General features: G+C 46.1%; 2 protein-coding genes and 1 long non-coding RNA gene across 20 annotated transcripts in view; 1 reads left to right on the top strand and 2 right to left on the bottom strand.

Moving 5' to 3' along the window:
• The window catches only part of LOC140703769 (uncharacterized), a 132,189-nt gene extending 130,161 nt beyond the window's left edge, over positions 1–2,028 (bottom strand). For 7 of the 12 annotated variants that reach the window (XR_012082995.2, XM_078387561.1, XM_072987402.2 and 4 more), the window contains exons 1-2: positions 1,337–1,557; positions 73–160 (exon numbers count right to left, since the gene is read on the bottom strand). The gene's annotated coding sequence lies outside the window, so the exon portion shown is untranslated. Of the gene's footprint in view, positions 1–72; positions 161–1,293; positions 1,728–1,760 lie in introns of those variants that run through there. The other 5 variants (XM_078387562.1, XM_078387566.1, XM_078387567.1 and 2 more) reach the window with 3 other exon arrangements.
• LOC140703887 (uncharacterized) overlaps positions 2,013–27,718 on the top strand; it is a 40,963-nt gene continuing 15,257 nt past the window's right edge. The window contains exons 1-2 of the long non-coding RNA XR_013542575.1: positions 2,013–5,774; positions 12,962–13,214. This is a non-coding gene — a long non-coding RNA (uncharacterized LOC140703887). The remainder of the gene's footprint in view (positions 5,775–12,961; positions 13,215–27,718) is intronic.
• Positions 23,641–27,718, bottom strand: part of LOC144587362 (uncharacterized) — a 60,380-nt gene continuing 56,302 nt past the window's right edge. For 4 of the 7 annotated variants that reach the window (XM_078387739.1, XM_078387740.1, XM_078387737.1 and 1 more), the window contains exon 3: positions 23,641–26,265. In XM_078387739.1, the coding sequence (XP_078243865.1) occupies positions 24,318–26,069 (1,752 nt within the window). In that variant the 5' untranslated portion in view covers positions 26,070–26,265 and the 3' untranslated portion in view covers positions 23,641–24,317. Of the gene's footprint in view, positions 27,347–27,718 lie in introns of all 7 variants that reach the window. The other 3 variants (XM_078387736.1, XM_078387738.1, XM_078387735.1) reach the window with 1 other exon arrangement.

The raw sequence follows: 27,718 nt of genomic DNA, 5'->3' as shown, positions 1-27,718 counted from the left end.
CTGAGCTAGGAAAACTGGGAGGTGAGAGCATGTGGCAAGACTACTTAAGCCACCTCTTGAAATCCCACTTACCTTGTAAATGTTGGAAGGACCTGGGATTTTGTTCTTCGTTTTTCGTTCCAAGAAGAGCAAAGAGAAATTAGCTGAGTCTCACCCCTTCCTAGGAGAAAAGAAAAAGAAATAGGTCAGCCTGGAGGCTTTACGGATAAAGCAAATAAAAAAATGTTTTCTTGCAGGATGTGCCTTCATCATGTTTATATTGAATGAGGCTCCATCCCCATCTCTCTCTCTTCTTCAGGCAGCAGAACAAGAGGAAGAAAGAAGCTGCAGGCAGAACAGACAGACAGCGGGCAGACATCAGGCGCGGGAGGGAAGGAAGGAAGGAGAGAAGAAAGGGAGGAAAGAAGCAGGGAGGGGCAGGGATGGAGGGAATGAATGAAGGAAGATCTCCTTTTCAGCCTCCACTAGGAAACATCCCAAGGAGGAAAGTCCACCTCCTTCTCTGTCCTGCTTCTCTCCTGCTTGGTCTGTGTTCACAAGCAACAAAAGACAGAAGCCGCCAAGCGAGAGGAGGGAGCAGTCATCGTTGCCCCCCCAGTCCTAAAGTTGATCCTCAGCTGATGATCTGGTATTGAGAGGGATCGGGTCACCCTTCCTCTCTGCCAGATCATCCAGGGGGGAAAAAACACACACATACAGTGTGTGCAAAAGAGCAAGAGGTCTGGCTGACGTTCCCCCTCACAGGGAAGACCCCGTCCCTCGCAAACTCCATTTCTCCTGCCCGCCCCCCAAAGTTGCCAAGGATGGGGCCCCTCCACCTCCTGCCTGCCCGCCCCATTGCAGCCCCCTTTGCCTCTCCTGCCCCACCTGGGACTTTGGCCCTTTTAAGGGAGGGGAGGGGGTTGTCCTGGGTCATTAAAGGGAGTCGGGGGGGGGGGAGGAGATGGGAGGCAAGTTACTTTCTCGCGTTCCTTTCTTTCCATCCAGGGCAGGATTCAAGGGAAGGCAGGGTCTCCTTGCAGAGAAGGAAACGCTCCCCCACCCCACCCCTTGGGGCCTTGCAGGGAGGTGGCTCGGGGGCCTTGGTCTCTTTGCCCTTGGGGGTGAGATCTGGAACCCAGAGATCCTCTCTCCCCTTTGAACCCCCCTCCCTCCGAAGGAGACCCAGAGGGGGAAAAACTGCCCTGCATGAAGGTCGAGCAGGACAAGCCACAACGGGGCACCATCGGGAATGCCGAGAGAAGCAGCCCCCCCTCGTCACGAGACTGGCGGGAAACTGGACATCTCACACACCCCATGCAATCCTCATCCCGACCTGCCCCCCTCCAGCGCCCACCTCCGTCCAGGTCCCGATCCGGGAGGCGCCCCAAAAGCCCCACTTCTCTCCTCCAGGCGCCTTTCTTGGGCCGAAGGGGAGGAGGCAGGCGCAGCGATCCCCGCTTCTTCCGGCTCCCGTTCAAAGGGCGTCCAGGGGAGGGGCTCTTCCTTCGTAGCTCTAGGTTCCTCCTCTTCCCCCCTCCTGCACGGGGGGGGGAGGAACAAGGCGGGGGGGGGCGTTGAAGGGTACAAAGGCTCCAAAGAGGAGGGAAAATGGCCGAGAGGGAAAGGCAGAAACAACTGGGGGGGAGGGGCGTTGAAGGCTCGAAAGAGGAAAATGGCGGAGCTTCTCAAGGAAGAGTCCCCGTCACCAGAGTCTGTTCACAAATATTTGAAGAGAGAAAAGGAGACAAACGAGGAGGGAGTTCAGGCTCTCCACGGACCCGGATTGTGTTTCTCTCCTTCCAAAGGGAGACCCACAACAGCCGAGGAGAAATGACGTCACATCAGCGCCTTCCATCATCTGCCTGCACAGCAGGACTCTTCCTCTCGAAAACGCAGCGTGTTTGAGGCACAAGGAAGTGGAGCGCAATGAGATCAGTTTTCCTGGTGATCCTGGAAAGCCCCGATGGGGAAAGTGCTCGCCTTCCTCGGGAGGAAAGTGGTGTCCTGGACGGGAGCAGCCCGGTCCATGGGGGGAGTCCGTGGGCTTGGCCCTCCCCGTGGCTGAATGAGGCGCCTGCCATTACCAATCAATTAATCAATCAATCAACCAACCAACCAATCAATCAGTCAACCAACCAACATGTCCGGGATATGAAAGGGACCTCTTTCTGCCAGCAGAATGGGAGGGAAATGGCGCTGCTTTTCCCCAGAGGGCCGAGACGGCTACTGACAGCTCAGGGGTGCTTTACACGTCTGGAACTTTAAGAAGCTTCCTCACTTGTTCTCAGAGCCAGGAAGAACATTAATAGTTTGTTTTACGCAAATATAGCTCTAGCCCATCCCAGCTTTGTTGACACGACACAGCAGTCAGTGTGTCTCTGCGTATCTCCGTTGCTGGGCTGGGCCAGGCCCAAGGTGTGGTGGTCCTGCGGGCCGGCCGGGGTGGGAAGGAAAGTCTGGTCTGATCCTGAGCAGCCTTTGCCGGGAGGAACAGCTCTCATCATCTCTTGCCTGCTCCAATGACCCACATGTGGGGAGCCGCCTGATGGCAACACTGAGGGCTGGGGGAGAAACCCGAGGCCGTCACCTGGTGGCCCCAGAAAGTCTAATCAGTTTTGTTCCCATCAAATCCAAAGAAATCAAACCAGTCCAAAGACCATGTGGCCCCTTAAAGACTAGCTGTTATATTTGAATGTGAGCTTTCCTGGACCACCTTTTGGTTTATTGGTTTATTTATTCAATGTATTGTAAGACGAAAGGGGGACTGCCTCTTCTAAACCTAAAACTAGTGTCTGTGTTTGTTTTGGCAGTCCAGAGCCCGCTCCTTGAAACAGAAAGGGTTCGGGGAGGTTGGCTACAGGTAGCCAGGATGTCTTCAGCTATTGACCCCCGAGGTGGACCATTGCCTCCTAAGAGGTACGGCTTAGTTCGGACATGGAAGTCCCCCGTTTCCCACCCCGGATCTCTGTGTCTCTTTGCCTGTTTGTTTGGTCTCTCTCTTTCACAGGCTCGGCTGGGCTCTGCTTTCTTCGTCTCCAGAAAGAGAAAGGAACGGAATCAGGGACCGAATCACACCCAGGCGTCTGACCTCCTGGCACGGAGCGCAACGCTCCCCAACCGAAACAGACCCACATAATAATTGCCGGTTGCTCTAGGAACACACATCACGTCTCGCAAGGGAAGACTGTCCTGCGGGAGCCACGCTTCTCCCTCTCCCTCTCATTCCTTGGCACTACTCTAAAGATAAACAGCTGAGATAAACATTTATACGCTTGATGGACACCCATATATATGCAAGTAATATATCGGCCCAGGTTTCTGAAGTCATTACCAAATGTAAACACGTCTACTGTTAACTACTGCCCCCTCTTATTTTGTTCATTATTTCCCGGGCCATATCTCATTGCGTGTCTGAAAGGTGATAATGGTCAGTGTTTTCTCCATTTTTGCTGAACTGACACCAACTTTCCAAGAAGACTCTGCAGGAATTCTAGCACTAGACCCCTACCCCCCGTGCTAGGTATTCAGTGAAATGAGGGCTGGAGCCCCTGAAGTCTAGATGTTCTGTGCTCCCCTTGGAAAATGGATATGGAACGTGTTCAGCTTCCTCTTCTGCTGTGCACAAAAGGGTCCAGGACTCACTGCAGGACGGGAATGTGCTCAGGACACAGGCTTTATACACCTGGATCTTGGTATGTGCCGTCAGCTTTTTATGAAGCCATGCTCTCTTTGTGAGTCTAGAGAACATAGTAGCTGCTTTGCCAATGCGTTTATCCAGCTGAACCTCGAGGGACAGAGTTATCTTTTGGAGATAGAATTCAAAATAACTGAAAAACAATTCGAGGTGTTTCACGTTGTGTGCTTGGATTACTATAATTTATATCATTATATATTTGTTTATTATTTAGTCGTTAAGTCGTGTCTGACTCGACGTGACCCCATGGGCCAGAGCACGCCAGGCCCTCCTGTCTTCCATTATATTATGCTTGGGGTAAAACACTGAGAGTAGCACTAAGCATTTTTAACAACTAAGTCACAAATATTGTGACAATGGTTTATCTTTCATGCCTCTTATATCCGAGGAGGAAGGTCCGATGAATCCCAAAGGGAACTTGCATTCACAAACACAATCAGCTCCATCTGAGGTTGAATCCAAGGGAACGCTCAAGGAGGTCATGAAGGGTTGAAGGGACAGGCCCTTCCCCATAAGCAGTGGGTCATTCCCCCCCACCTTGGATCACCTGGGTGTTTTTGGACCGCAATTCTCAGAAGCTTTCCCAATCAGCTCTGCTGGCCTGGGTTTCTGGGAAGAGCCGTCTAGGAACTCCTGGGTTAGGTTTAGTAAAAAGACTGAGCAGTTCTTCTCTTTCGATGTGAATATTTATTTATTTATTAATTTTATTTGTACCCCGCCTATCTGGTCAATATGACCACTCTAGGCGGCTTCCAGACAGGTAAAAATACAAAACCATATACATATAGAAAAATAAAAATATCCAGCGATAGACAGTAAAAAATAAACAATGAACAATAAGCAATAAGCAGATTCTTCAAGATGGCAAAGGATAAAGGAAGAAAAATTATTATCTGGAGGGAAGGCCTGCTTAAACATCCAAGTTTTTAGATGGGTCTTAAAAATACCCAGTGACGGGGCTGCACGAATCTCTGGAGGCAGATTGTTCCAGAGGCGAGGAGCCACCGCCGAGAAGGCCTGATTTCTTGTTTTATCCTTTCGGGCCTCCCGAAAGGAATAACTGAGTCTCATTATTTCCTTTCAACTCTTTATTAACATTAACTTCAGGGGAGTGCACGACAATTTCAAAAGGGTCAACTGTGCCAACAGTAAACGGGGACTCAACCCAGGACAACGTTAATTCTCCATCTAACTTTCCTCCTTTAACCGGGGGTGTCGTCCAAACTGCTCCTGGTCGGTAGGCTTTCTCAGAGGAGTGTTCCAGACTGAACGAATCATCCCGCAGCATGGGTGGCAAACCGAATCTCCGTCCGGCTTTCAGCTGGTAGGTATAGGTCCCGGACGAACCCCTTTCCTCCAGGGACCTTATCCGCATGGGAAGACCACCACTGTCCATTCTAAGGGGTCTGGTAGCCATCCTTCAACCTTTACATCTGGTGAATCGGGTAACAATCCTCACACTTTGAGGTTGGGAAAATCAGATCATAATCCTCTAGTCCACTGGTTCTTAACCTTGGGTTACTCAGGAGTTTTGGACTGCAACTCCCAGAAGCCTTCACCACCAACTGTGCTGGCTGGGGCTTCTGGGAGTTGCAGTTCAAAAACATCCGAGTAACAACATTCAGTTCCCTTTGTCCTCTCTCTTTCCCAATGACCTCCTCTCTCTCTCTCTCTCTCTCTCTCTCTCTCTCTCTCTCTCTCCTTCTTTACCTGTACTCTATACCGCCCGTTAGTCTCCTTTTCTCTCATGGCATCTTTGTGAACAGAGACTCTGGTGACGGGAACTCTTGTGTCTCGTCTGAGTCTTTCCTTCCACCAGAAGTGGAGAACTTGGGCAGCCTGGAGGAAGCTCCACACTCCCGCCATTTCCCTCTTTGGCACCTTCAACCCCCACCCCCCAGTTTGTGCAGGAGGGGGAAGGGGAGGAACATAGAGCTACGAAGGCGAAGGAAGAGCCCCTCCCCTGGACGCCCTTCGAAGGGGAGCCGGAAGAAGTGGGGATCGCTGCGCCTGCCTCTTCCCCTTCGGCCCAAAAAAGGCGCCTGGAGGAGAGAAGCGGGGCTTTTGGGGCGCCTCCTGGATCGGGACCAGGACGGAGGTGGGCGCTGGATTGGGGGGGCAGGTCATGATGGGGGGGTGAGATGGCCAGTCTCGGGTGAGGGGGGGGCTGCTTCTCCGGGCATTGTCGATGGTGTCCAATTGTGGTTTCCCTGCTGGACCTTCGTGCAGTTTTTTCCTCTGAGTCTTCTCGGGACGGAGGGAGGGAGGGGGGAGAGGATTTCTGCGGTTCCGATCCCACCCACACCCCCACCCACTCCCAGGGCCCTAGGGCTTCAGCGAGTCCATGTGTGTGTGTGTGTGTGTGTGTGTGTGTGTGTGTGTGTGTGTGTGTGTGTGTGTGTTCGTTCCTAGATTAACTGGCAGAGAGGAGGGGTAACCGGGTCGCTCTTAAGAGCAAATCCTGAGCTGACAATCAAATGCAAGGGCGGGGGGATGACTCCTCACCCCCCCACCCCTCTTGAGGGCTTCCTTGTGTTGCTTGTGAACAGAGACGGTCTTTTCCCCAAAAGGGAGACAGTAGAGAAGCAGGAGAGAGAGAAGGGGGTAGATTTTACTCCGTGGCATGTTTTCTAGCGGAGGTTGAAAGGGAGATATCCCCAGGAATGGTGTCGTGTTCGAAGTTGTTCTTCCCGCAGGACCAAAACTGTTCGTGTCTTAGGAGGCTGAAGTCAGCTTCTTATTTGGCCAGCTTCTTATTCACTTATTCAAGCTCCAGGTTCTTATTCACTTCTTATTCGTGTCCCAGCTTCTTATTCAGAACATGTAGTATTTAACCTATTAAACCAAGTTGGATCACTTAAATATCAGTGTAATAATAATAAATCATATCTCTAACACAAATTAGAATAGTATTTTGCCGGGCCCAACGCTGCTGTGGGCACAGAATAGGATGGCGAAGTGGGCACGGCTGTATATTTTACTATTTTGAATAAGAAGCTGGAGTGTTACAAGGGTTAATGAGCCTTGGGCCACAAATGTGAGACCAGAAACCAGCAGAGGGGGGTCACCTACATATGACCCAATTGTATTTTGACTGGCCCAACGCTGTTTTGGGCACGGAATAGGCTGGCAAAGTGGGCACAGCTGCATATTTTACCATTTTGAATAAGAAGCTGGAGTGTTGCAAGGGTTAATGAGCCTTGGGCCACAAATGTGACACCAGAAACCAGCAGAGGGGGGTCACTTACATATGACCCAATTGTATTTTGACTGGCCCAACGCTGTTTTGAGCATGGAATACGCTGGCAAAGTGGGCACCGCTGCATATTTTACCATTTTGAATAAGAAGCTGGAGTGTTGCAAGGGTTAATGTGCCTTGGGCCACAAATGTGACACCAGAAACCAGCAGAGGGGGGTCACTTACATATGACCCAATTGTATTTTGACTGGCCCAACGCTGTTTTGGGCACGGAATAGGCTGGCAAAGTGGGCACCGCTGCATATTTTACCATTTTGAATAAGAAGCTGGAGTGTTGCAAGGGTTAACGAGCCTTGGGCCACAAATGTGACACCAGAAACCCGCAAAGGGGGGTCACTTACAAATGACACAGTTTGATTTTGCTTGGCCCAACGCAGTTTTGGGCACGGAATAGGCTGGCAAAGTGGGCACAGCTGCATATTTTACCATTTTGAATAAGAAGCTGGAGTGTTGCAAGGGTTAATGAGCCTTGGGCCACAAATGTGACACCAGAAACCAGCAGAGGGGGGTCACTTACATATGACCCAATTGTATTTTGACTGGCCCAACGCTGTTTTGGGCACGGAATAGGCTGGCAAAGTGGGCACCGCTGCATATTTTACCATTTTGAATAAGAAGCTGGAGTGTTGCAAGGGTTAATGTGCCTTGGGCCACAAATGTGACACCAGAAACCAGCAGAGGGGGGTCACTTACATATGACCCAATTGTATTTTGACTGGCCCAACGCTGTTTTGGGCACGGAATAGGCTGGCAAAGTGGGCACCGCTGCATATTTTACCATTTTGAATAAGAAGCTGGAGTGTTGCAAGGGTTAACGAGCCTTGGGCCACAAATGTGACACCAGAAACCCGCAAAGGGGGGTCACTTACAAATGACCCAGTTTGATTTTGCTTGGCCCAACGCAGTTTTGGGCACGGAATAGGCTGGCAAAGTTGGCACGGCTGCATACTTTGCCATTTTGAATAAGAAGCTGGAGTGTTGCAAGGGTTAATGAGCCTTGGGCCACAAATGTGACACCAGAAACCAGCAGAGGGGGGTCACTTACATATGACCCAATTGTATTTTGACTGGCCCAACGCTGTTTTGAGCATGGAATACGCTGGCAAAGTGGGCACCGCTGCATATTTTACCATTTTGAATAAGAAGCTGGAGTGTTGCAAGGGTTAATGTGCCTTGGGCCACAAATGTGACACCAGAAACCAGCAGAGGGGGGTCACTTACATATGACCCAATTGTATTTTGACTGGCCCAACGCTGTTTTGGGCACGGAATAGGCTGGCAAAGTGGGCACCGCTGCATATTTTACCATTTTGAATAAGAAGCTGGAGTGTTGCAAGGGTTAACGAGCCTTGGGCCACAAATGTGACACCAGAAACCAGCAGAGGGGGGTCACTTACATATGACCCAATTGTATTTTGACTGGCCCAACGCAGTTTTGGGCACGGAATAGGCTGGCAAAGTTGGCACGGCTGCATACTTTGCCATTTTGAATAAGAAGCTGGAGTGTTGCAAGGGTTAATGCATGCTATTTGCTCAAGCCCAAAGGCCCAAGTCGGTAGTTAATATTGTTTGAAAATGTTTTACATGTGAATGATAAAGAAAAAATATTAAACAATTCGACTCTATAAATAATCAATAATTTAAAAACCAACATCCTCATATTTGTAAAACAATATGTCTTAAAAAATTCTTCTCTTGTACAATCCAACACATTGTTATGGTACATACAGATAAATGATTTTGAAAGTTCATATTTGATATTTTTAATTTGTAGGAACCTACAATACTAAATGACATAATGGCTGCACAGAAATGGGTGGGAGACCATAAACATACTTTTGCAGGTCAAGTTTTTATACCATCACTACTATCAATGAGAAAATCCGACGCCGAAGAATGCATTAAAAATACCAGAATGATCAGAATTTGGATAATGAGATGGATGACTATCGCGAGCATTTTTTTTCCACTTTTACGGAGAGAGATGATATGGAAAAATTTCTTAGAGCAACAAGAGACAAACAAAAACTACTTCTACATACCACATTAACAGGGTAATTCAATCGACCCTATTAATTTACCAATTGTGAAAAAGAACTTAAATCCATTCAATAAGCACCTCTATTTGTCACTCTCACATAAATAATAAGAGATAAAAGCGCAGATCCATGTGTTAACATACTCAATCCACCCCAGAAACAGGATATTATTCACAGATAACTGCAGCTGGCTGCATTTGGTTCTAACGGAATAGTTTTGAGTGAACAAAGTTTTAGTAAATTATTCTGTTTGTTATTCAATTTTGATATACAGTGGTGCCTCATATAACGAGCGCCCCGTTTAACGATGAATCAGCATAGTGATGGCTTTTTTGCTATCCCTTTTGCAATCGCATTACAATGTTGCCTATGGGGAAAAATCGCTTTGCGATTTTCCCCATAGGCACCATTTCCCCCCAACTGAGCGGTGGGAGCCTCCGAAAGACCACTCCTGCTGCTCAGCAGGAGGGAAATGCAGGCAGTAGCCTCGGAAGGACCCTTCTGAAGGGTCCTTCTGAGGCCACCGCCAGGATTCCCCTTCGGAGGGGGCATGTTCCCCGAGCTGAGCGGGAGCCCCGCCGGTCAGCTGGTGGAAAAGGCCGGCGGTAGCCTCGGAAGGACCCTTCCGAAGGGTCCTTCTGAGGCCACTGCCAGAATTCCACTTCGGATGCCTGAAAGGCATCCAGATCCCTCCCACCCAGCCCCCACGGCCGGGATCCGGGTCCCAGCCAGCTACCTCCCCCATTGTCGGACTCTTGGGAGTCCATCCATGGATGGGGTAGCCGGCCACGATGCGGATCACGGCCGCCCTCCTCCCAACCCTTCACCCTCTTCTTCGCCACCGCCGCCGGGCTTTGGAAGCGGCTTCCGAAACCCAGCAGCAGCGGCGGAGATGAGGGTGAGGGGTGGGTCAAGGAGGGCAAGGCTTGGGTATTCCAGAGCCTTGCCCTGCTCCCAACCCCTCAACCCTTCTCTGACACCGCTGCTGGGCTTTGGAAGTGGCTTCCAAAAGCCCAGCGACGGCGGCGGAGATGAGGGTGAGGGGTGGATCGAGGAGAGCAAGGCTCCTGCCGCTGGGCTTTGGAAGCCGCTTCTGAAACCCAGCGGCGACAGCGGCGATGAGGGTGAGGGGTGGTTCATGCAGAGCCGGGAGAAGGGGGAAGGCTCCACCGCCAGCGCTCGGACACGCTGGCCAGCATTTTTGTGGCCAGCGCGACCGAGACACCTCGGGGGAAGGCTTCTCCACCGCTGCTCGGAAGCGCTGGCCGCGAAAATGGCGGCCAGCACATCTAAGGGGTGGAGGAGGAGCCTTCCCCCGAGGCCTCTCGGAAGTGCTGGCCGGCATTTTCGCGGCTAGCGCTTCCGAGAGGCCTCGGGGAAAGGCTTCTCCACCGCTGCTTGGATGCGCGGGCCAGGTGCGGGGCAGCTCCAAGCGGCGGGGGCGGGGGCAGGGGGGTTCCGGATGGCTTCCAGTGCTTCGCCTGGAAGCCATCCAGACCCCCCTACCATGCCTCTGCCGCCGGGAGCCACGCCGCACCCGCTTATCCCAGCCATGCCCGGACTCCCGGGAGTCCCAACATGACTGGGATAGGTGGGCAAGGTATGGCTCCTGGCAGCGGGGGCCAGGTAGGGGGTTCCGGATGGCTTCCAGTGCTTCACCTGGAAGCCATCCGGACACCCCCTACCCTACCCCCGCCGCCGCTGAGAGCCTTCCGAGCTCTCAAAGGGTTTTCTCCAATGTCGGGGGGAAAGCCCTTTGAGAGCTCGGAAGGCAAATGTCGGGGCGGTCGGCGGTGGCTTCGGGGTCCTTCCAAAACCACCGCTGACCAACTGCAGATATTTTCTCCCAGCTGAGCGGCGGGCCTTTGAAGCTTCCGCCGCTCAGCTGGGGGGAAATGCCAAAGGCCCCATTTTCGGTCAGCTGGTCGGTGGTTCCAAAATGGCTGGCCCACTGCGTTGCTGAAAATGGGTGCCCCTATGGAGGAACATCGCTGAACGGTGAGTTTATCACCCATAGGAATGCATTAAACAAGTTTGATGCGTTCCTAAGGATTTTTCCATTCCATTTAGCGATGTTTCCACATAGCGACGATTAATCTGGAACGGATTAACGTCACTATGCGGGACAGCACTGTACACTGTACACTGTACATAGGCTGCAAACTCACCGTTCAGCGAAGTTGCTCCATAGTGCAGGCATTTTCGCGCCCTCGGTAAGCGAGGGCAGGGTGCGAAAACACTGCACGTGGCCATTTTGGGGCTTCCGGTGGCCATTTTGGAACCACCGAACAGCTGATTCCTAGGCATCGCTTTGCGAAGATCGGTAAGCGAAATGCTTACCGATCATCACAAAGCGATTTTTGCCCATAGGTACCATCGATATGCAATCGCATTTGAGATCGCAAATACCTCATCGGTATGCGGATTCGTCGTTATACGGTGCACTCGTTAAACGAGGCACTATTGTATTATTGTAAACAGATATTCTTGTTTTGCACAGAATTATTAAACAATCTCATTTATACATTTCTGTGCTCCATTAATAAAGTTTTTTCAATTATCAGTGACTCTGGCGTAAAAGGTAATTAGACATATTATCAGCGTTTGAAAGATTTAGCAAAAACGGAAAATCAACACTATGAGAATAAAGAAGTTGGCTATGACTCGTTAACCATTGCAAAACTCCAGCTTCTTATTCAAAATGGTAAAATATGCAGCCGTGCCCACTTTGCCAGCCTATACCGTGCCCAAAACAGCGTTGGGCCAGTCAAAATACAATTGGGTCATATGTAAATGACCCCCCTCTGCTGGTTTCTGGTGTCACATTTGTGGCCCAAGGCTCATTAACCCTTGCAACACTCCAGCTTCTTATTCAAAATGGTAAAATATGCAGCTGTGCCCACTTTGCCAGCCTATTCCGTGCTCAAAACAGCGTTGGGCCAGGCAAAATCCAAGTGGGTCATATGTAAGTGACCCCCCTCTGCTGGTTTCTGGTGTCACATTTGTGGCCCAAGGCTCATTAACCCTTGCAACACTCCAGATTCTTATTCAAAATGGTAAAATATGCAGATGTGCCTACTTTGCTAGCCTATTCCGTGCCCAAAACTGCGTTGGGCCAGTCAAAATACAATTGGGTCATATGTAAGTGACGCCCCTCTGCTGGTTTCTGGTGTCACATTTGTGGCTCAAGGCTCATTAACCCTGCAACACTCTAGCTTCTTATTCAAAATGGTAAAGTATGCAGCTGTGCCCACTTTGCCAGCCTATTCCGTGCCCAAAATAGCGTTGGGCCAGGCAAAATCCAAGTGGGTCATATGTAAGTGACCCCCCTCTGCTGGTTTCTGGTGTCAAATTTGTGGCCCAAGGCTCATTAATCCTTGCAACACTCCAGCTTCTTATTCAAAATGGTAAAATATGCAGCGGTGCCCACTTTACCAGCCTATTCTGTGCCCACAACAGTGTTGGGGCAGGCAAAATACTATTCTAATTTGTGTTAGAGATATGATTTATTATTATTACACTCATATTTGAGTGATCCAACTTGGTTTAATATGTTAAATACAACATTTTCTGAATAAGAAGCTGGGACACGAATAAGAAGTGAATAAGAAGCTGGAGCTTGAATAAGAAGTGAATAAGAAGCTGGCCGAATAAGAAGCTAACTTCAGCCTCATTCTGGTCTTTGGGTCTTCAAGGCACAATTCAGGGCCATTGGCCGTGCAAAAGACCTGCTCCTCGCTCCTCCTTCCTAGGGGTTCCCCCTCCTGCCTCCAATTCATGGCTCTCCATAGGGTGGAGCAAAGGGGGTTTGGAAAGAGGCCGAAGGAGCTCCGGTCCTTCCACATGGAGGCAGGAGGAAAGAAGGACCCGATGGGAATCCAGCCTCTCCTTCTGGGGTGTTCCCTCTCCCGGCAGGTCTTCTGCAGAGTGAATGGCTCTGAAGGGTCTGTTCCAGACCAAGTGATCCTGAAATACTTTCTTTTACAGCAGGGGGAACGAAGTCCAAGACCACCACCCTCGGTTCCCACCTTTCCCAGCCCATGTGAAGTTTGGAGTGATATCAAAGGAAGAGCAAAGCCTAATTAAGTTTGGGAATTGGAAGACAGCAGGCAAGAAAAGTCCTGAGACGTGGACTCTGCCTGCCTTGGGTTGGCAACCCCATGACACAGGGCCCTTGGCACGGAGGGCACAGAGGCTGAAGGGCACCTTTGGAGACACCCGCTGTGTTGGGATCCTTGAGGTGAGAAAATTAACAAAGGATCCCATGACAACTACATCACACGGCTCTGGTGTTTTCTAGATGTTGATTTTGTTTACCATTCTTAGTGTAGCTTTGGTTTGAGTCTTTATAAGATTTCTAGACTTTCTGTTTTTAGGTTTTAAGTCTTGTGTTTTAAAGATTTTCATAAGCCACCTTGGGTCCTTTTAAAGGAGAAAGGTGGGGTAAAAATATTTTTAAAAAATAGTGGGGAAATTACACTTATGTTTCCTGCTGCTTTCATCGCAGGTGTTTGTGGGAAGCAGGTCCTGTTCCTCTCTAGTTCCCTGCTGTTTCCCCATCCTCACTGGGATGGGGGGGAGCTTTAATCTCAGAGCCTGGAGTGAGATGCTCCTTCCTTCCTTCCTTCCTTCCTTCCTTCCTTCCTTCCTTCTTGTGGTTTCTTTGTTGGCTGCCTTTCTGTTCCCCTTGTTCTGCTGCCTGAAGAAGAGGGGATGTAGCCCTATTCAATATAAACATGATGAAGACACATCCTGGAAAGAAATGGAAGGGGTGAGACTGAGCTGATTTCTCTTTGCTGTTTTTGGGACCAAAAACAAAGAACCAAACTCCAGATCCCTCCAACGTTTGCAAGGTAAAAGAGATTTCAAGAGGTGGCTTAAGTAGCCTTGCCACACACACTCTCCTCTCAGTTTTCCTGGCCCAGCAGGGATTTGAATCCAGGTCTCCTGGTTTCCAGTCTGGTACTCCATCCACGACACCACACTTCTTCTTTGAACATTTGCAAAGTGTTCCTGTTTGACGCTATAGTTTTCTTTGCATTTTATTTAAGTGTTTTTTTTAAAGATCTCAATCTTGCTCACCCCACACCCCATGCTTATCAAGGGCAGGTCCTGTTGATAAGAGGCAAACCTTGACCTTTCTGATTTGGGGTGGGGGGGTTCCCCTTCAAGCCTGCCTCCTTGTTTCCCATTAACAGACAAGCCAGACTGGGGAATATTGCTTTACACCATCCACCTGTACTTCCGACTCTGATGATAATTGATTAACAGGTAACCTCAGTTCTGTTCCCACCTTCTTCTGTGGGAGGATAAAAGGGACAATAGACTGAGGCCGAACCCAAACAAGACGGGGGTCCTCCAACTGGGAGCCCCTGATGTCTATGATTTGTGTGGTTCCCAACACTTGCTAGGTGTTCTTCTGGACCCAATGCTGTCAGTGAAGAACCAGAAAGGACCCGTGGTCTGAACCACCAACTTCCCTCTTAGACGAATTGCACAGCTGCATCCCTGCCTGGATGCAATTGTCACTCCCCGGATTGGTCCACGCACAGATAGTCTCAAGAATAGACTACCGTAATTCTCTTTATGTGGAGCTTCCCTTGGGGCTGACACCAGCAGATGCAAGAGGGGCAGGATCTCCTCTATCCATCACTCTCCCCCTCCAGTCGTCTCCTCTCAGAAGGCAATTCCACACCCCCACGTGGGTGAAGGTTCTTATTTATTTATTTATTTATTTATTTATTTAAGTAATTAATTAATTAATTAATTAATATCCCGCCTATCTGAATCACATAGGACCACTCTAGGCAGCTTCCATTTTCCACAGGGACCTACGTTCACCTAGTCCTGAGTACTAGCAGAATGGAGAGCGTTCCAACAGCTCAAGGAGCTGTTTCAGTATAAAACAAGCTCCAGTGAAGCCAGAAACTTTGTGGAAGCAAGGAGTCAAAACCTTGGCTGGCATCCACGTCTCTTGCATCTTGTTCCTGTCTCTGAACTCTGGACCTTGACCCTGGACTGTGCTGGTATTGGACTTCAGACCTTGGCCCTGGGCTACGTTGGTATTGTACTCTGAATTCTGGACTCTGACTGTGTATCTGACCCTGGACTTTGACACTGGACTGCACTCTGTAAGTTTCCTTCGGGACTTTGGCTTTGCATTCTTGGTATCTCTGACCCTGGACTGGTTTATCAGACTTTGGCTATTGTAACCCCCGGGAACGTGACACCTTCTAAAAAATGCCCCCGGTGTCAGAAAGGTTATCATTAGGCCAATCAATGCCAGTCTGTTCCAACACCGGGAAACTCTAAGTCGAGTGGACCTCCAGCCCCGGATCCAGTGGGGGAAACTTAGTGAATAATACCCCAGTTCAAGAAATCACACCTCCTACTGTTAAAAGTGCTGCTCATGATCTGATTGTGATGAGATGTGTTTTTATGGGTAAGCCTGTCTCAATAGAATCCATTTTAAATTAGGATTTCTGTGTAGTTTCTGAGATGAGCCACCGTGGCTATCTCTTATCTAGTTACTAAGGAGAAACATTCCTGGTAGCCAAAGCATTTCTGTAGCTCTCATGGGAATATGGGGCGTGACCTGTCCAGAAGTTTCTTGCCCTTGCGAACTCTGGGAAGAAGCGACGGGGGAGAGGAGAAAAAGTGGAGTGTGTTCCATCATGGATTACAAATATTTTCCCTCTGCCATGGACTGAGGGGAAACACCTGGATTGCATCTACATCAGCTTGTGAACCCAGGACACGTGAGATGGACTATGTTACCCTTTATATTAGTTAGCAGTTTCATTTCTTTATTTTTCTAGCTGGGGTGGGGGAGGAAGTATCTGTGCCTTGTATTGAAAATGTACCAACTAAACATTTGGTTTCTTTACTTTAACAACTTTTATTAATAAAACAGTAATGATTGATTTCTGTCTAGAAGCATTGTTTCTTGTTCAGACTAGCTGAGGAATATTAATTGGCCTTATATGTTCGCTACCAAAGATCTCTAGAGCCCAGATTAATCTGAGTACATCTCATGGTTATGTTTGTGTTGGCTACTTGGTTTAAAAAAGGAGTGTGGCTTTTGGAGAAGAAGGATTAGACAAGACCCGGCTGAGATCCCATGGGCTCTACTCAGCAGTACTGTGGTTTGTCTGTCTTTCGTATCCATCCCATTCTCCGGAACCCCCCGAAAGTCTCCTTGGAGATATGGGCGGTGTTCTCACATGGCGGCAGCGTGGAACGGAACGCGTGCTTTAGTGTGATTTATGGTGTTTGCTTTGGAAGTGAAGCTGCATGCATTTTTCCGGAAGCCTTGGCTGAGGGAGTGCGTGCATGCTGACAGGCTGTAAATTAGCCAAATTGCTTTTCTCTTTCCAGCTAAGGATCTTACATAAAGACTTAGCTACAGCGAAGTCTGTTAAGAAACAACGCTTAGATTTTAACAGACATTAAAAACTGTTTAATTTGGCTATGAGTGGGCATTTTCAGGCAAGGTAGCGATTGCCTCTTTTCAAGCTCCAGGTAGGGATGTTTTATGGCTTGCCCTCACCCTACAGTTTAGGCTGCAGGGGTGGGGGAGAGGATTTTTCCTTTTGGAATTGATTGGTGTTGGCGTTGAATGAGGCTTGTATGGAAGGAGACGACTTTTTGCAGTTGCCTAGTCAGCGGTTTGTGACTCAGAGAACAGTTAAGATTGGAGGGACATCTGCTGGTCAGCCTGGTATTACAGTAAAAAAGGCTTTGCATCAGGAGATTTTGGAGGCAGTTGAGCACAGCGTTTTGACTCGGAGCAGACCTAAGCAAAGGGTCAGTTACAGTTCTCCACAGCTACGAAGGGAATTGCAAAAGGGCAATTTGATGGCTGAGTTACCACCTGAGGAAGAGGACCTTGCCTCTGATTCAGATCAGGCTGAGGACATGGAGGATACCAGCACACGGGAAGTGCCAGACAGGGGAAGGCCTGATGAAACAACAGGAGCAGCAGCAGCAGGTGCTGCAGGGCAAGACCCTAATCAGAGTTTGTCAGTAGTGGACAAGTTAACCCTGATGTTTACTGATTTTGTTGCATGTCACTCTCAATCTATTCGTAATCAGGACCTGTCTGAGAGATTACTAAAGGAGTACAGACAGATGAAGATCGCAAATTTAGAGGCTGAAAGGAAGGGAAAGGAAGCTTTTAAAAAATCCATAGCTAGTGTTGACAGAAGTAACCTGCCTTATTACCACGATGGCCAAGATGTCTTAGCATTTTTGGAGCTATTTGAAAAATCGTGCAGAGACCTTAATATTCCTGAGGACTGGTATGTTGAGTTAATATGTACTCAGTGCAGTGGTCAGCTTGCCAACATTGTAGCTAAATTACCTGATGAAAGAGTGGAGTGGCGTGTTTTCAGAGAGGCAGTGAAGAAAAAATATGGTTTTACTCCTGAGATACTTCGTCAGAACTTTAGACAAATCAAAAAACAACCTAATGAGTGTTATTCTGCATTGGCTGATCGGTTAGAGCAACTAGGAGATCAATGGTTGGACTCATTAGGCGTGAGAACCTTCAAAGATTTGAGAACAGTGATGTACATGGAGCATTTTCTTAGTTTGGTACCTACAGAGAGAAGGAGTACTTTGTTGGAGAAAGACTTCAAAGACCTGCAGGCCCTGGCCTTAAGAAATGACGAGATACTTTCCTTTAGGAAGCCTGAACCAGCTGTTAGAGCAAGGACTGCTCCAGTGGTCCCTAAGAGACAAAGTCAGCCTGAAGTTAGAAAGTCTTTTTCCCAAGACCCCAGACAAAGTTCATTTGAACCATGAAGGAGCCTAACTCCTAGCCAGAGTAAAACACCTCTTAAATGCTATGAGTGTGGTGGCTCACATCTGCGACGTGATTGCCCAAGGTTGAATGTGTCCGCTAACCAAGATAAGGAGCCAGTTAGAAAAACTCCTGTCCCAACTCCACGCAGAAATAAAACAAGTACTCCCAAGATGGCGTATGTTAGTTCTGAGCCAGTGGGAACTATACAAGCGCCAGCCACCAGTACTGCAACTTCTGTGCCTAACCAGTCAAGCATTAGGCCTCCACAGAATCCAGAGGGAGTTAGCACATCTGTAACCCCTTCTCAAGCCAGTGGAACACAGGCCAAAGTAAACCACTATGTGCCTAGAATTTTGGACTTACAAATTGCTTCAATTTCCTCAGAAATTGTAAAAGAGACTGCATCAGGAGAGAGGTTTTCTGTTATGGACCCTGAATGCATAGTGCCAGATACGCAGAGGGACTGGGTGACCCACTCATTCACTGAGGTAGTCTTCCTGCACACACCAACAGGCGATATGGCTTTGAGCGCTTTTCGCGACTCGGGTGCCGACATTTCTTCGATAAGTCAACAGTTTCTAGACCCCACCTTGATTCTGAACAATCTGAGGTGTCCAATAAAAACTTATGGGTCCATAGAGACTGAGCAGAAGTTCATTCCTTTGGCATATGTAAAAATTACTTACAAGTCCTGGTCAGCTTCAAAACATATCCTAACCCATGAGGGAAAACCTGATTTTCTCCTTGGGAATGATCTTGCCTTTTTTGATCACATGCAAAGTCAAAATGCAGCTTCGATGCAGGTAGTCACCCGTTCTCAAAGTAGGGAGATGCATGATCCTGAACTGGAGCAGGAATCCACTGAGGATAGCTCAGATGGAGACCTTACCCAACAGCAGCCTCTTGTGACCGAACCCGATAATGCAGCTACAACTGAAACTAAAATAGAGGAGGTGATACCAAAGGGATCAGAGGACTTTAGACTGAAGCAACTTAATGATCCCTCTCTAGCTTCTTTGAGATCACAAGCAGACAACTATGCTGAACGTCCTGCACAGCAGCAAGTTAGCTTTTTATGGGGTGAAAATGGACTGTTGTATCGAGAGTACTACCCCAAGTCCAATATGGATGCCCAACCTATTCAACAGTTAGTGGTGCTTTCTGAGTATAGACTAAGAATTCTAGAAATGGCTCATGACCATCCTTCCAGTGGGCACCAAGGAATACAAAAAACCCTCAAGAGAATTTCTCAACATTTTTACTGGCCTGGTGTTTCTAAAACTGTAAAGGACTATGTCAGTTCCTGTGACTTTTGCCAACGAACAGGCCATGAAACTGACCAGGTGAAAGCTGATATGCAAGTTATGGAAGTTCCCGACCAAGTGTTCAAGTATTTGTAAATGGATGTGCTAGGACCATTCGTTCCTACTAAAACCAAGAAGTACATCATTACTTTCATCTGTTCCGCTAGCAGATGGATAGAAGCTTATGCTATTAGCAACCTTACAGCTACCACCATAGCTAGAATCATCGTTGACTTGTGTTCACGTATTGGTGTACCATCCAAAATCACTTGTGATCAAGCAGGAGCTTTCACAAGTGAACTCATGTGTAAGATCTGCGAGATAAGTGGAATAACCCTCAGTTTCAGCACGTCCCATCATCCTCAATCTCATGGTATGGTGGAGAGAGGTCAACAAACTTTGCTTCGGATGATTAAAACATTGACCCAAGTATATGGAAACATCTGGATGAACTCTTGCCTTTTGCTTTGTTTGCCTACCGTAGTTCAGCACATTCATCACTAGGTGGTTTTTCCCCAAGTGAGGTGGTCGTCGGAAGAAATCTACAAGAACCATTGGACCTCCTAAAATCCGAATGGGAGGGCGTGGTTAAAAGTAGTACTGCCCCAGTTGCTGATTTCATCGGAAAGCTTCAAGAGAAACTCTTGGCTGTCCAGGAGTTGGTCAGAGACAACTTGATGGACGCCCAAGCCAGCCAGAAGTACTACCACAACAAGAGATCCAGACACAGGGAATTTTCTGTGGGTGATTTGGTACTGGTTCTGAACCCACTCAGACCTTCTAAGTTAGAAGTTGTCTGGGAAGGTCCAGGAGAAATTGTTCAAAAATTGGGAAATGTCAACTATCTTGTCAAAATGTTGGGTTCTAACAAGAAACCTGTTCTTTATCATGTCAATAGATTGAAACTTTACAAGGATAGATCTGCAATGGTTTTTCAATATCATGCTGAATATTTGCATGCTGCAAATGAACCCATTGATATGTTGTCTGAATTGCAAGATGCAGGTACTTGGTCTGACAATCTTGTTTTAACAGGTACCGTTAATCAGAAGGAAAGGTTGTTCCAGATCTTAGAACAACACCAAGATGTGTTCTCAGATAAACCGGGTTACACCAATTTGGTCAGTCATGTGATAACTACTGAGAACAATACCCAGCCCATACGATCTAGCCCATATAGAGCAATTGGAAATCATGCTACCCAGATTGAACAAGAGATACAAGAGATGTTATCATTGGGAGTGATTGAACCGTCGCTCTCTCCTTGGGCTTCTCCGGTGGTTCTGGTGCCAAAACGAAATGCTATGGGTGAAATTCTCGAGGAAGTAAGATTTTGTGTTGATTACAGAAAGTTAAACAGTGTTACTGTTCCAGATCCTTACCCATTACCTAGAATGGATGATTTAATTGAACATCTTGCTAAAGCTAAGTTTATCAGCATTCTCGATCTAAAGAATGCGTATTGGCAGTTAGATTTGGCCGAAGATTCACGAGATAAGACCGCTTTCATCACGCACGTGGGAACTTTTCGTTTCCGACGTTTACCCTTTGGTTTGAAGAATGCTGGTGCTTAATTTCAAAGGATGATAGACAAACTTTTACAAGGTTTACCTTTTGCAAGTGCTTATCTTGATGATGTTGCTATTTTCAGTTCTGATTTTGATTCTCACATGTCTCACATTGAAACTGTTTTGTCCAGACTTCAGCAAGCAGGGCTGACAGTCAAAGCCAGCAAATGTCAATGGATGCAAGGGAAAGTCATGTACTTAGGTCATTTGATTGGACAGGGAGAAATTCAAACTCTGCAAGCCAAAGTACAAGCTATTAATGATTGGCCTATTCCAAAAACTAAGAAACAGGTATGCTCGTTTTTGGGCCTAGTTGGTTACTATAGAAAATTCATTCCTGATTTTAGTCATTTGGCTTCGCCTCTGACAGAGCTTACTAAGAAGAGACAGCCTGTCAAGGTAAAATGGACTCCAGAGTGTCAAGGTGCTTTTGATGCTTTAAAAGCTAAGATTGTGAATGCACCCATATTGAAGTCCCCAGATTTCGACAAACCATTCGTTCTACAAACAGATGCCTCTGAATTAGGACTTGGAGCCGTTTTGTTACAGCAAGGAGAAGATGGGAATCTTTACCCTATTTCCTACTTCTCTAGAAAACTCTTGGAGAGAGAGAGAAATTACGCAGTACCTGAAAAAGAGGCTCTTTCTATATTTTGGTCTCTAAATTTACTTAGACCTTATCTATGGGGGCGTATGTTTACTCTTCAAACAGATCACAGAGCTCTAGTTTGGTTGCAGAAGATGAAGTCTCACAACCAAAAATTGTTGAGATGGAGTTTAGCATTGCAAGACTTTGATTTTGAAGTTCAACACATTCCTGGAAAATTGAATGTTGTGGCAGATGGTCTTTCGAGAATGTACAGTGAAGATTCTTATGAACCTGAACGTTGAAACAATGTATTCAACAGTGTGCTGTTTCAGTATTATATTTGCTTTGTAGTTGAATTTTGATATATAACCAGTTAGTTACTTTGAATTAATTTTTAGTTACTTATACTTGATTACGAAAAATTAGATCAGATTAACTTCTCTGAATTTTATTTGTAATCACGGGGGGCATGTGATGAGATGTGTTTTTATGGGTAAGCCTGTCTCAATAGAATCCATTTTGAATTAGGATTTCTGTGTAGTTTCTGAGATGAGCCACCGTGGCTATCTCTTATCTAGTTACTAAGGAGAAACATTCCTGGTAGCCAAAGCATTTCTGTAGCTCTCGTGGGAATATGGGGCGTGACCTGTTCAGAAGTTTCTTGCCCTTGCGAACTCTGGGAAGAAGAAGCGATGGGGGAGAGGAAAGAAAGTGGAGTGTGTTCCATCATGGATTACAAATATTTTTCCTCTGCCATGGACTGAGGGGAAACACCTGAATTGCATCTACAACAGCTTGTGAACCCAGGACACGTGAGATGGACTATGTTACCCTTTATATTAGTTAGCATAGTTTCATTTCTTTATTTTTCTAGCTGGAGTGGGGGAGGAATTATCTGTGCCTTGTATTGAAAAATGTACCAACTAAACATTTGGTTTCTTTACTTTAACAACTTTTATTAATAAAACAGTAATGATTGATTTCTATCTAGAAGCATTGTTTCTTGTTCAGACTAGCTGAGGAATATTAATTGGCCTTATATGTTCGCTACCAAAGATCTCTAGAGCCCAGATTAATCTGAGTACATCTCATGGTTATGTCTGTGTTGGCTACTTGGTTTAAAAAAGGAGTGTGGCTTTTGGAGAAGAAGGATTAGACAAGACCCGGCTGAGATCCCATGGGCTCTACTCAGCAGTACTGTGGTTTGTCTGTCTTTCGTATCCATCCCATTCTCCGGAACCCCCCGAAAGTCTCCTTGGAGATATGGGCGGTGTTCTCGCACTGATCACAGCTGAAGAGGTCGCCTATCAATTCCTTCTCGCTGTCTACAAAGTCAAAACAGTACATCGTGGACCAATACTCAAAGACACTGTGGTAATCAGCATCCTATCTGTTTCTCTCATAACATATTGTACAATCATGCTAAGTCAATAAAAAGAGCCCTTGGGGCGTTGTCAGCAGGCTCCGTTGGCTCAGAAAACTGTCAATTCCTTTGTTCTCTCTCTCCAAAGCAATTAGCCTTTCCTTTGTTCCGTCATCACCACAAATAATATGTCTGATATTTTCACGAAATGGTTAACAACTGAAAAACTTGTGTATATATGTAATCAGATGAGTTTAAACAATATATAAATTTAAGGAGGAATGTCAGGATTTATTCCTAACAAGTAAACAATGGGTTAAATTTAATATTGTTGGGTGAATGTAAAGTTAATGTAAAATGGATGACTGATGACATGCAGCTGGAAAAAGCTTAAGTAGTGCTGGTTAACTACATTCAACTGCTTTGTGTATTGTGATAGGCTGCTCTTACTAAATAAGCAAGAGTAAGAACAGCACATTGTCACATAGTAGTGAGTCTGGTGGCCTTTACTTCTTTAAATGTCTATGTTGCTCTAAGAGATACATGCGCAAGCTATGTATATATTAACATGTATATATGTCTGATCTATGCTGACAAATAATATATGGAGCCTGAATATATTATATCATACGTTTTTATCAAACTCTCTCGGTGTTTTTCCTAAATCCTCCGCATCTTTACTCTGCTTATTAGAAGGGAGGATTTGAAGCTGCCTGATAAGGGACTCTGTTTAACGAGTTATCTTGAGCCCAAGGTTTGTCTTCATCAACAGAGTGCTCTTGGAGTTTCAATATCCAAATGCTGACCCCAAACTTCTGGAGAGCAAATGCCACATCTGTTTTTGGAGTTGGCACTCAGCCAACACTCCGTGAGGTTTCCCCTCCTCTTCTCAGGAAAGGACGGGAATCCAGTCAGGATGGGTTCAGCCCAACTTTCTCTGTCAGATAGACAACCAGTGACGAAGAGTTTGAAGCTCATCTGGGTATCTCATAAGAAGTCTTTTCATTGTTGCAATGATTCCGGGCAATTCCAAAACTTGTTAATTCTGTACAAATTCATTTATTTACATCATTTCTAGATTCCAAATATATTAAATCCAAGAAATATAGAAGACAGTCTTACAGGCGTGAGGAAAAAACTGTTGGTACAGATCTAAAAATCCAAAAGTCCTCCAATTATGGAAAAACTGCAGGCTTACTTAAACTACATACTTGCACCTTGTAAAAAGTTGGAGAAATTTATATTGAGATAGTAGGGAAAATTTGTGTTTGAATCTAAAATACAAACACATTAAAACACTGGAGCTCATAATCTAGAGAGAGAATACATCTTTAGAACAATTCAAACTTCCTAAGAATACAATGATAAAAAGAAAAAAAAACTTATATTTTCTATGAAAGACATGCAACAGTATTTAAACTTTAAAAATAAATATATACAAAGTAAAAAATACAATTTGGTGTGTTCTTAACACAGAGAAAATTTTGTTCTCACCCAGCCGTGAGTAAAATCCATTGCTGGTCATCACTCCCTCATGGTAATCTTTCTGCCAAGAACTTTCACTTGGCATCAGTTCCATCGTCTGTTGTACTCCAAGATAACCACAATGTCTAAAGCTCATCCCACATTCCAAGCATTTATGTGGTTTCTCCCCAGTGTGTGGCCTTTGATGTCTTTTAAGGGCACCACTGCTACTAAAGCTCTTTCCACATCTCATGCATTTATGGGTTTCTCCCCAGTGTGAGTCCTTTGATGTAACCTCAGGTAACTACTCTGACTAAAACTCTTTCCACATTCCAAGCATTTATGTGGTTTCTCCCCAGTGTGAGTTCTTTCATGTGACTTGAGGGCACTGCTTTGACTAAAGCTCTTTCCACATTTCAAGCATTTATGTGGTTTCTCCCTAGTGTGAGTTCTTTCATGTGACCTAAGCACACCACTCCGACTAAAGCTTTTTCCACATTCCACGCATTTATATGGTTTCTCCCCAGTGTGAATCCTTTGATGTAGCCTCAGGTAACTACTCTGACTAAAACTCTTTCCACATTCCAAGCATTTATGTGGTTTCTCCCCAGTGTGAGTTCTTTCATGTGACCTGAGGGCACTGCTTTGACTAAAGCTCTTTCCACATTTCAAGCATTTATGTGGTTTCTCCCCAGTGTGAGTTCTTTCATGTGACCTAAGGTTACCACTGTGACTAAAGCTCTTTCCACACTCCAAACATTTATGTGGTTTCTCCCCAGTGTGAGTTCTTTCATGTAACCTAAGGTGACTAATCTGACTAAAGCTCTTTCCACATTCCAAGCATTTATGTGGTTTCTCCCCAGTGTGAATTATTGCATGTGACCTAAGGTTACCACTTTCACTAAAGCTCTTTCCACACTCCAAACATTTATGTGGTTTCTCCCCAGTGTGAGTTCTTCTATGATTCGTAAGATTACTACTAATACTGAAGCTCTTTCCACATTCCAAGCATTTATGTGGTTTCTCCCCAGTGTGTGTTCTTTCATGTGACCTAAGCACATCACTCCGACTAAAGCTTTTTCCACATTCCATGCATTTATATGGTTTCTCCCCAGTGTGAGTTCTTTCATGTGACCTAAGGTGACCACTATCACTAAAGCTCTTCCCACATTGCATGCATTTATGTGGTTTCTCCCCAGTGTGAATTCTTTGATGTATCCTAAGGGCACTACTGTGAATAAAGCTCTTTGCACATTCCAAGCATTTATGTGGTTTCTCCCCAGTGTGAGTTCTTTCATGTAACCTAAGGTGACCACTCTGAATAAAACTTTTTCCACATTCCATGCATTTATGTGGTTTCTCCCCAGTGTGAGTTCTTTCATGTGACCTGAGGGAACCACTATCACTAAAGCTCTTCCCACATTGCATGCATTTATGTGGTTTCTCTCCAGTGTGAGTCCTTTGATGTAACTTAAGGTGACTACTCCTATTGAAGCTCTTATCACATTCCATGCATTTATGTGGTTTCTCCCCAGTGTGAGTTCTTTCATGTGACCTGAGGGAACCACTATCACTAAAGCTCTTCCCACATTGCATGCATTTATGTGGTTTCTCTCCAGTGTGAGTCCTTTGATGTAACTTAAGGTGACTACTCCTATTGAAGCTCTTATCACATTCCATGCATTTATGTGGTTTCTCCCCAGTGTGAGTTCTTTGATGTGACCTAAGGTGACCACTCTGACTAAAACTCTTCCCACATTGCATGCATTTATGTGGTTTCTCCCCAGTGTGAGTTCTTTGATGTAACCTAAACTGACTATTCTGACTAAAGCTCTTTCCACATTCGAAGCATTGATGTGGTTTCTCCCCTGCATCAGTCCTTTCATGTGAAGTCCATGCCTGCCCACTCCAATTTTCAATTCTGTTTTCTTGTTTGATTATCAGTTCTTGCCCAGCTTGCCCTAGATGTTGCTGGGCAATTCTCCTCCTCCTATTCATCATCTTGTATATTAGAAAAAGAAGAGAAACAACCAAAATCAGCAGGAATAGGGAATAATGTGTTCAGACTCTGCCTCAGTCTCAAAGGAGAAAGGAAAGACAGCCAAAGAGGCAAGGGAGGAGAACCAGGGAGGGGATGAGGCCGGACTGGAGATTGTTCCTTTCGGCTTCAGGTTGGAACAGCTCTTCACTGAGAGACCTTTTGAAGGAAGAAGTAATGCTTAAATAAGTACATCAAATTCAAAGTATATTAACTTTTTTTCTCCTCAAATTCTCCCCAATGATTTTACTTACCATATTTGCCTGTGTATAAGGTGACTGGGAGTATAAGATGACCCCCCCCAACATTCCCACTCAGAATGTAGAGTTTGTTATATACTTGCTGTATAGGACTAACCCCTCTTCCGCATGTGTGATTCTGCTTTGGCTGCATCATGGGCAGAGTTCCTTTTGCCCCTTTTGGTTCCTTTTTGGAGAGAGCCAGGGTTTGCTGGAAGAAGGAACAGCAGAGAGGCGGCAGCCAATTTGGAGAGGTGGCAGCCATTTTGAGAGGCAGCAGCCATGTGGTCACATCTCAAAATGGCTGCTGCCTCTCTGCTGTTCCCGACAGTCAGCTGTTCTGCGCTAGGGTCAGGCTGTTCCCAGGCTAGGAGCGGGGCTCTACTCGGTCTTACTACCAGGTAAGTGACTTCGCTTGGAGAGAGGGAGGGTTTGCTGGACATGCACCTGGCATACAAGATGACCCCCCCCTTGGAGGCATGTTTTTCAGGGCCAAAAAGTCATCTTGTATGCCGGCAAATACGGTAAGTTTCCAGAGAATTAGAAAGGAATTTCTCAAAAGTTCATTAAAGAGGAAACAAATAATTAAAGGATTGTTTAGCAAAAATGAATAACAAGAGGGAAAGAAGGACAGTGTTAGAAAGGAAGAGTAAAAGTGGATGAATGTGATGCAGCTAGATTATTGGACTCAAGAAAGTGTAAAAAGCAGTTAGTGATCAATGCCGGGAACTGACAATGTCTGCAGAGATTATTATTCAGAGGGAGAAGTGAAAGGACGGGTCCACGAAAGGGATGGGATGTAGAATTTATAAAATGCTGTTACAGGTAGAGAATCATTAGGAATTTCTGAAAACAGGATAGGAAGCCGAGATGGTCAGGGAATTAGGTACTGAGGTAATAGAATCTTAGAACTACAGAGCTAGAAGTCCCAACCTTTGGCTCCAGAGTTAGATCCCTAAACCAATGTCTTTGAAAGGGGGAGGAAATTTGATGAACCACATCTGTGAGAATGAAAGCAAAAATTTCTACATTCAAATTGAGAAGATATTTGATCCCAGCAAAATTAAATATTACAAATTCTAAATGCTGCATATTATAGTAATATCTGGGTTTACGAAATCAATGTCTCCTCCAGTACATTACATCATGCAAAAAATACATAAATCGGAATGCGGATTACCACAGCAACAGTGGTGGCACTACAAACTTTCAGACGCTAAAGCATTGTGTAAAGGCCTCTATAGGTGATACCCATACAGGTGTTTTGTGATAAATTTGTTGTATAATCTTTCTCCACATTCCCAATAAAGCTCTTCTTATGATATGTAAATTAAAATGCGTTTGCTCTTTATCCTTTTTATACCATAGATAAG

The sequence above is a fragment of the Pogona vitticeps genome, chromosome 2 (assembly GCF_051106095.1).
Source record: "Pogona vitticeps strain Pit_001003342236 chromosome 2, PviZW2.1, whole genome shotgun sequence".
Lineage (NCBI taxonomy): Eukaryota > Metazoa > Chordata > Lepidosauria > Squamata > Agamidae > Pogona > Pogona vitticeps.
Note: the sequence above shows the minus strand (reverse complement) of the source record. Positions and strands in the feature narration are given on the sequence as shown.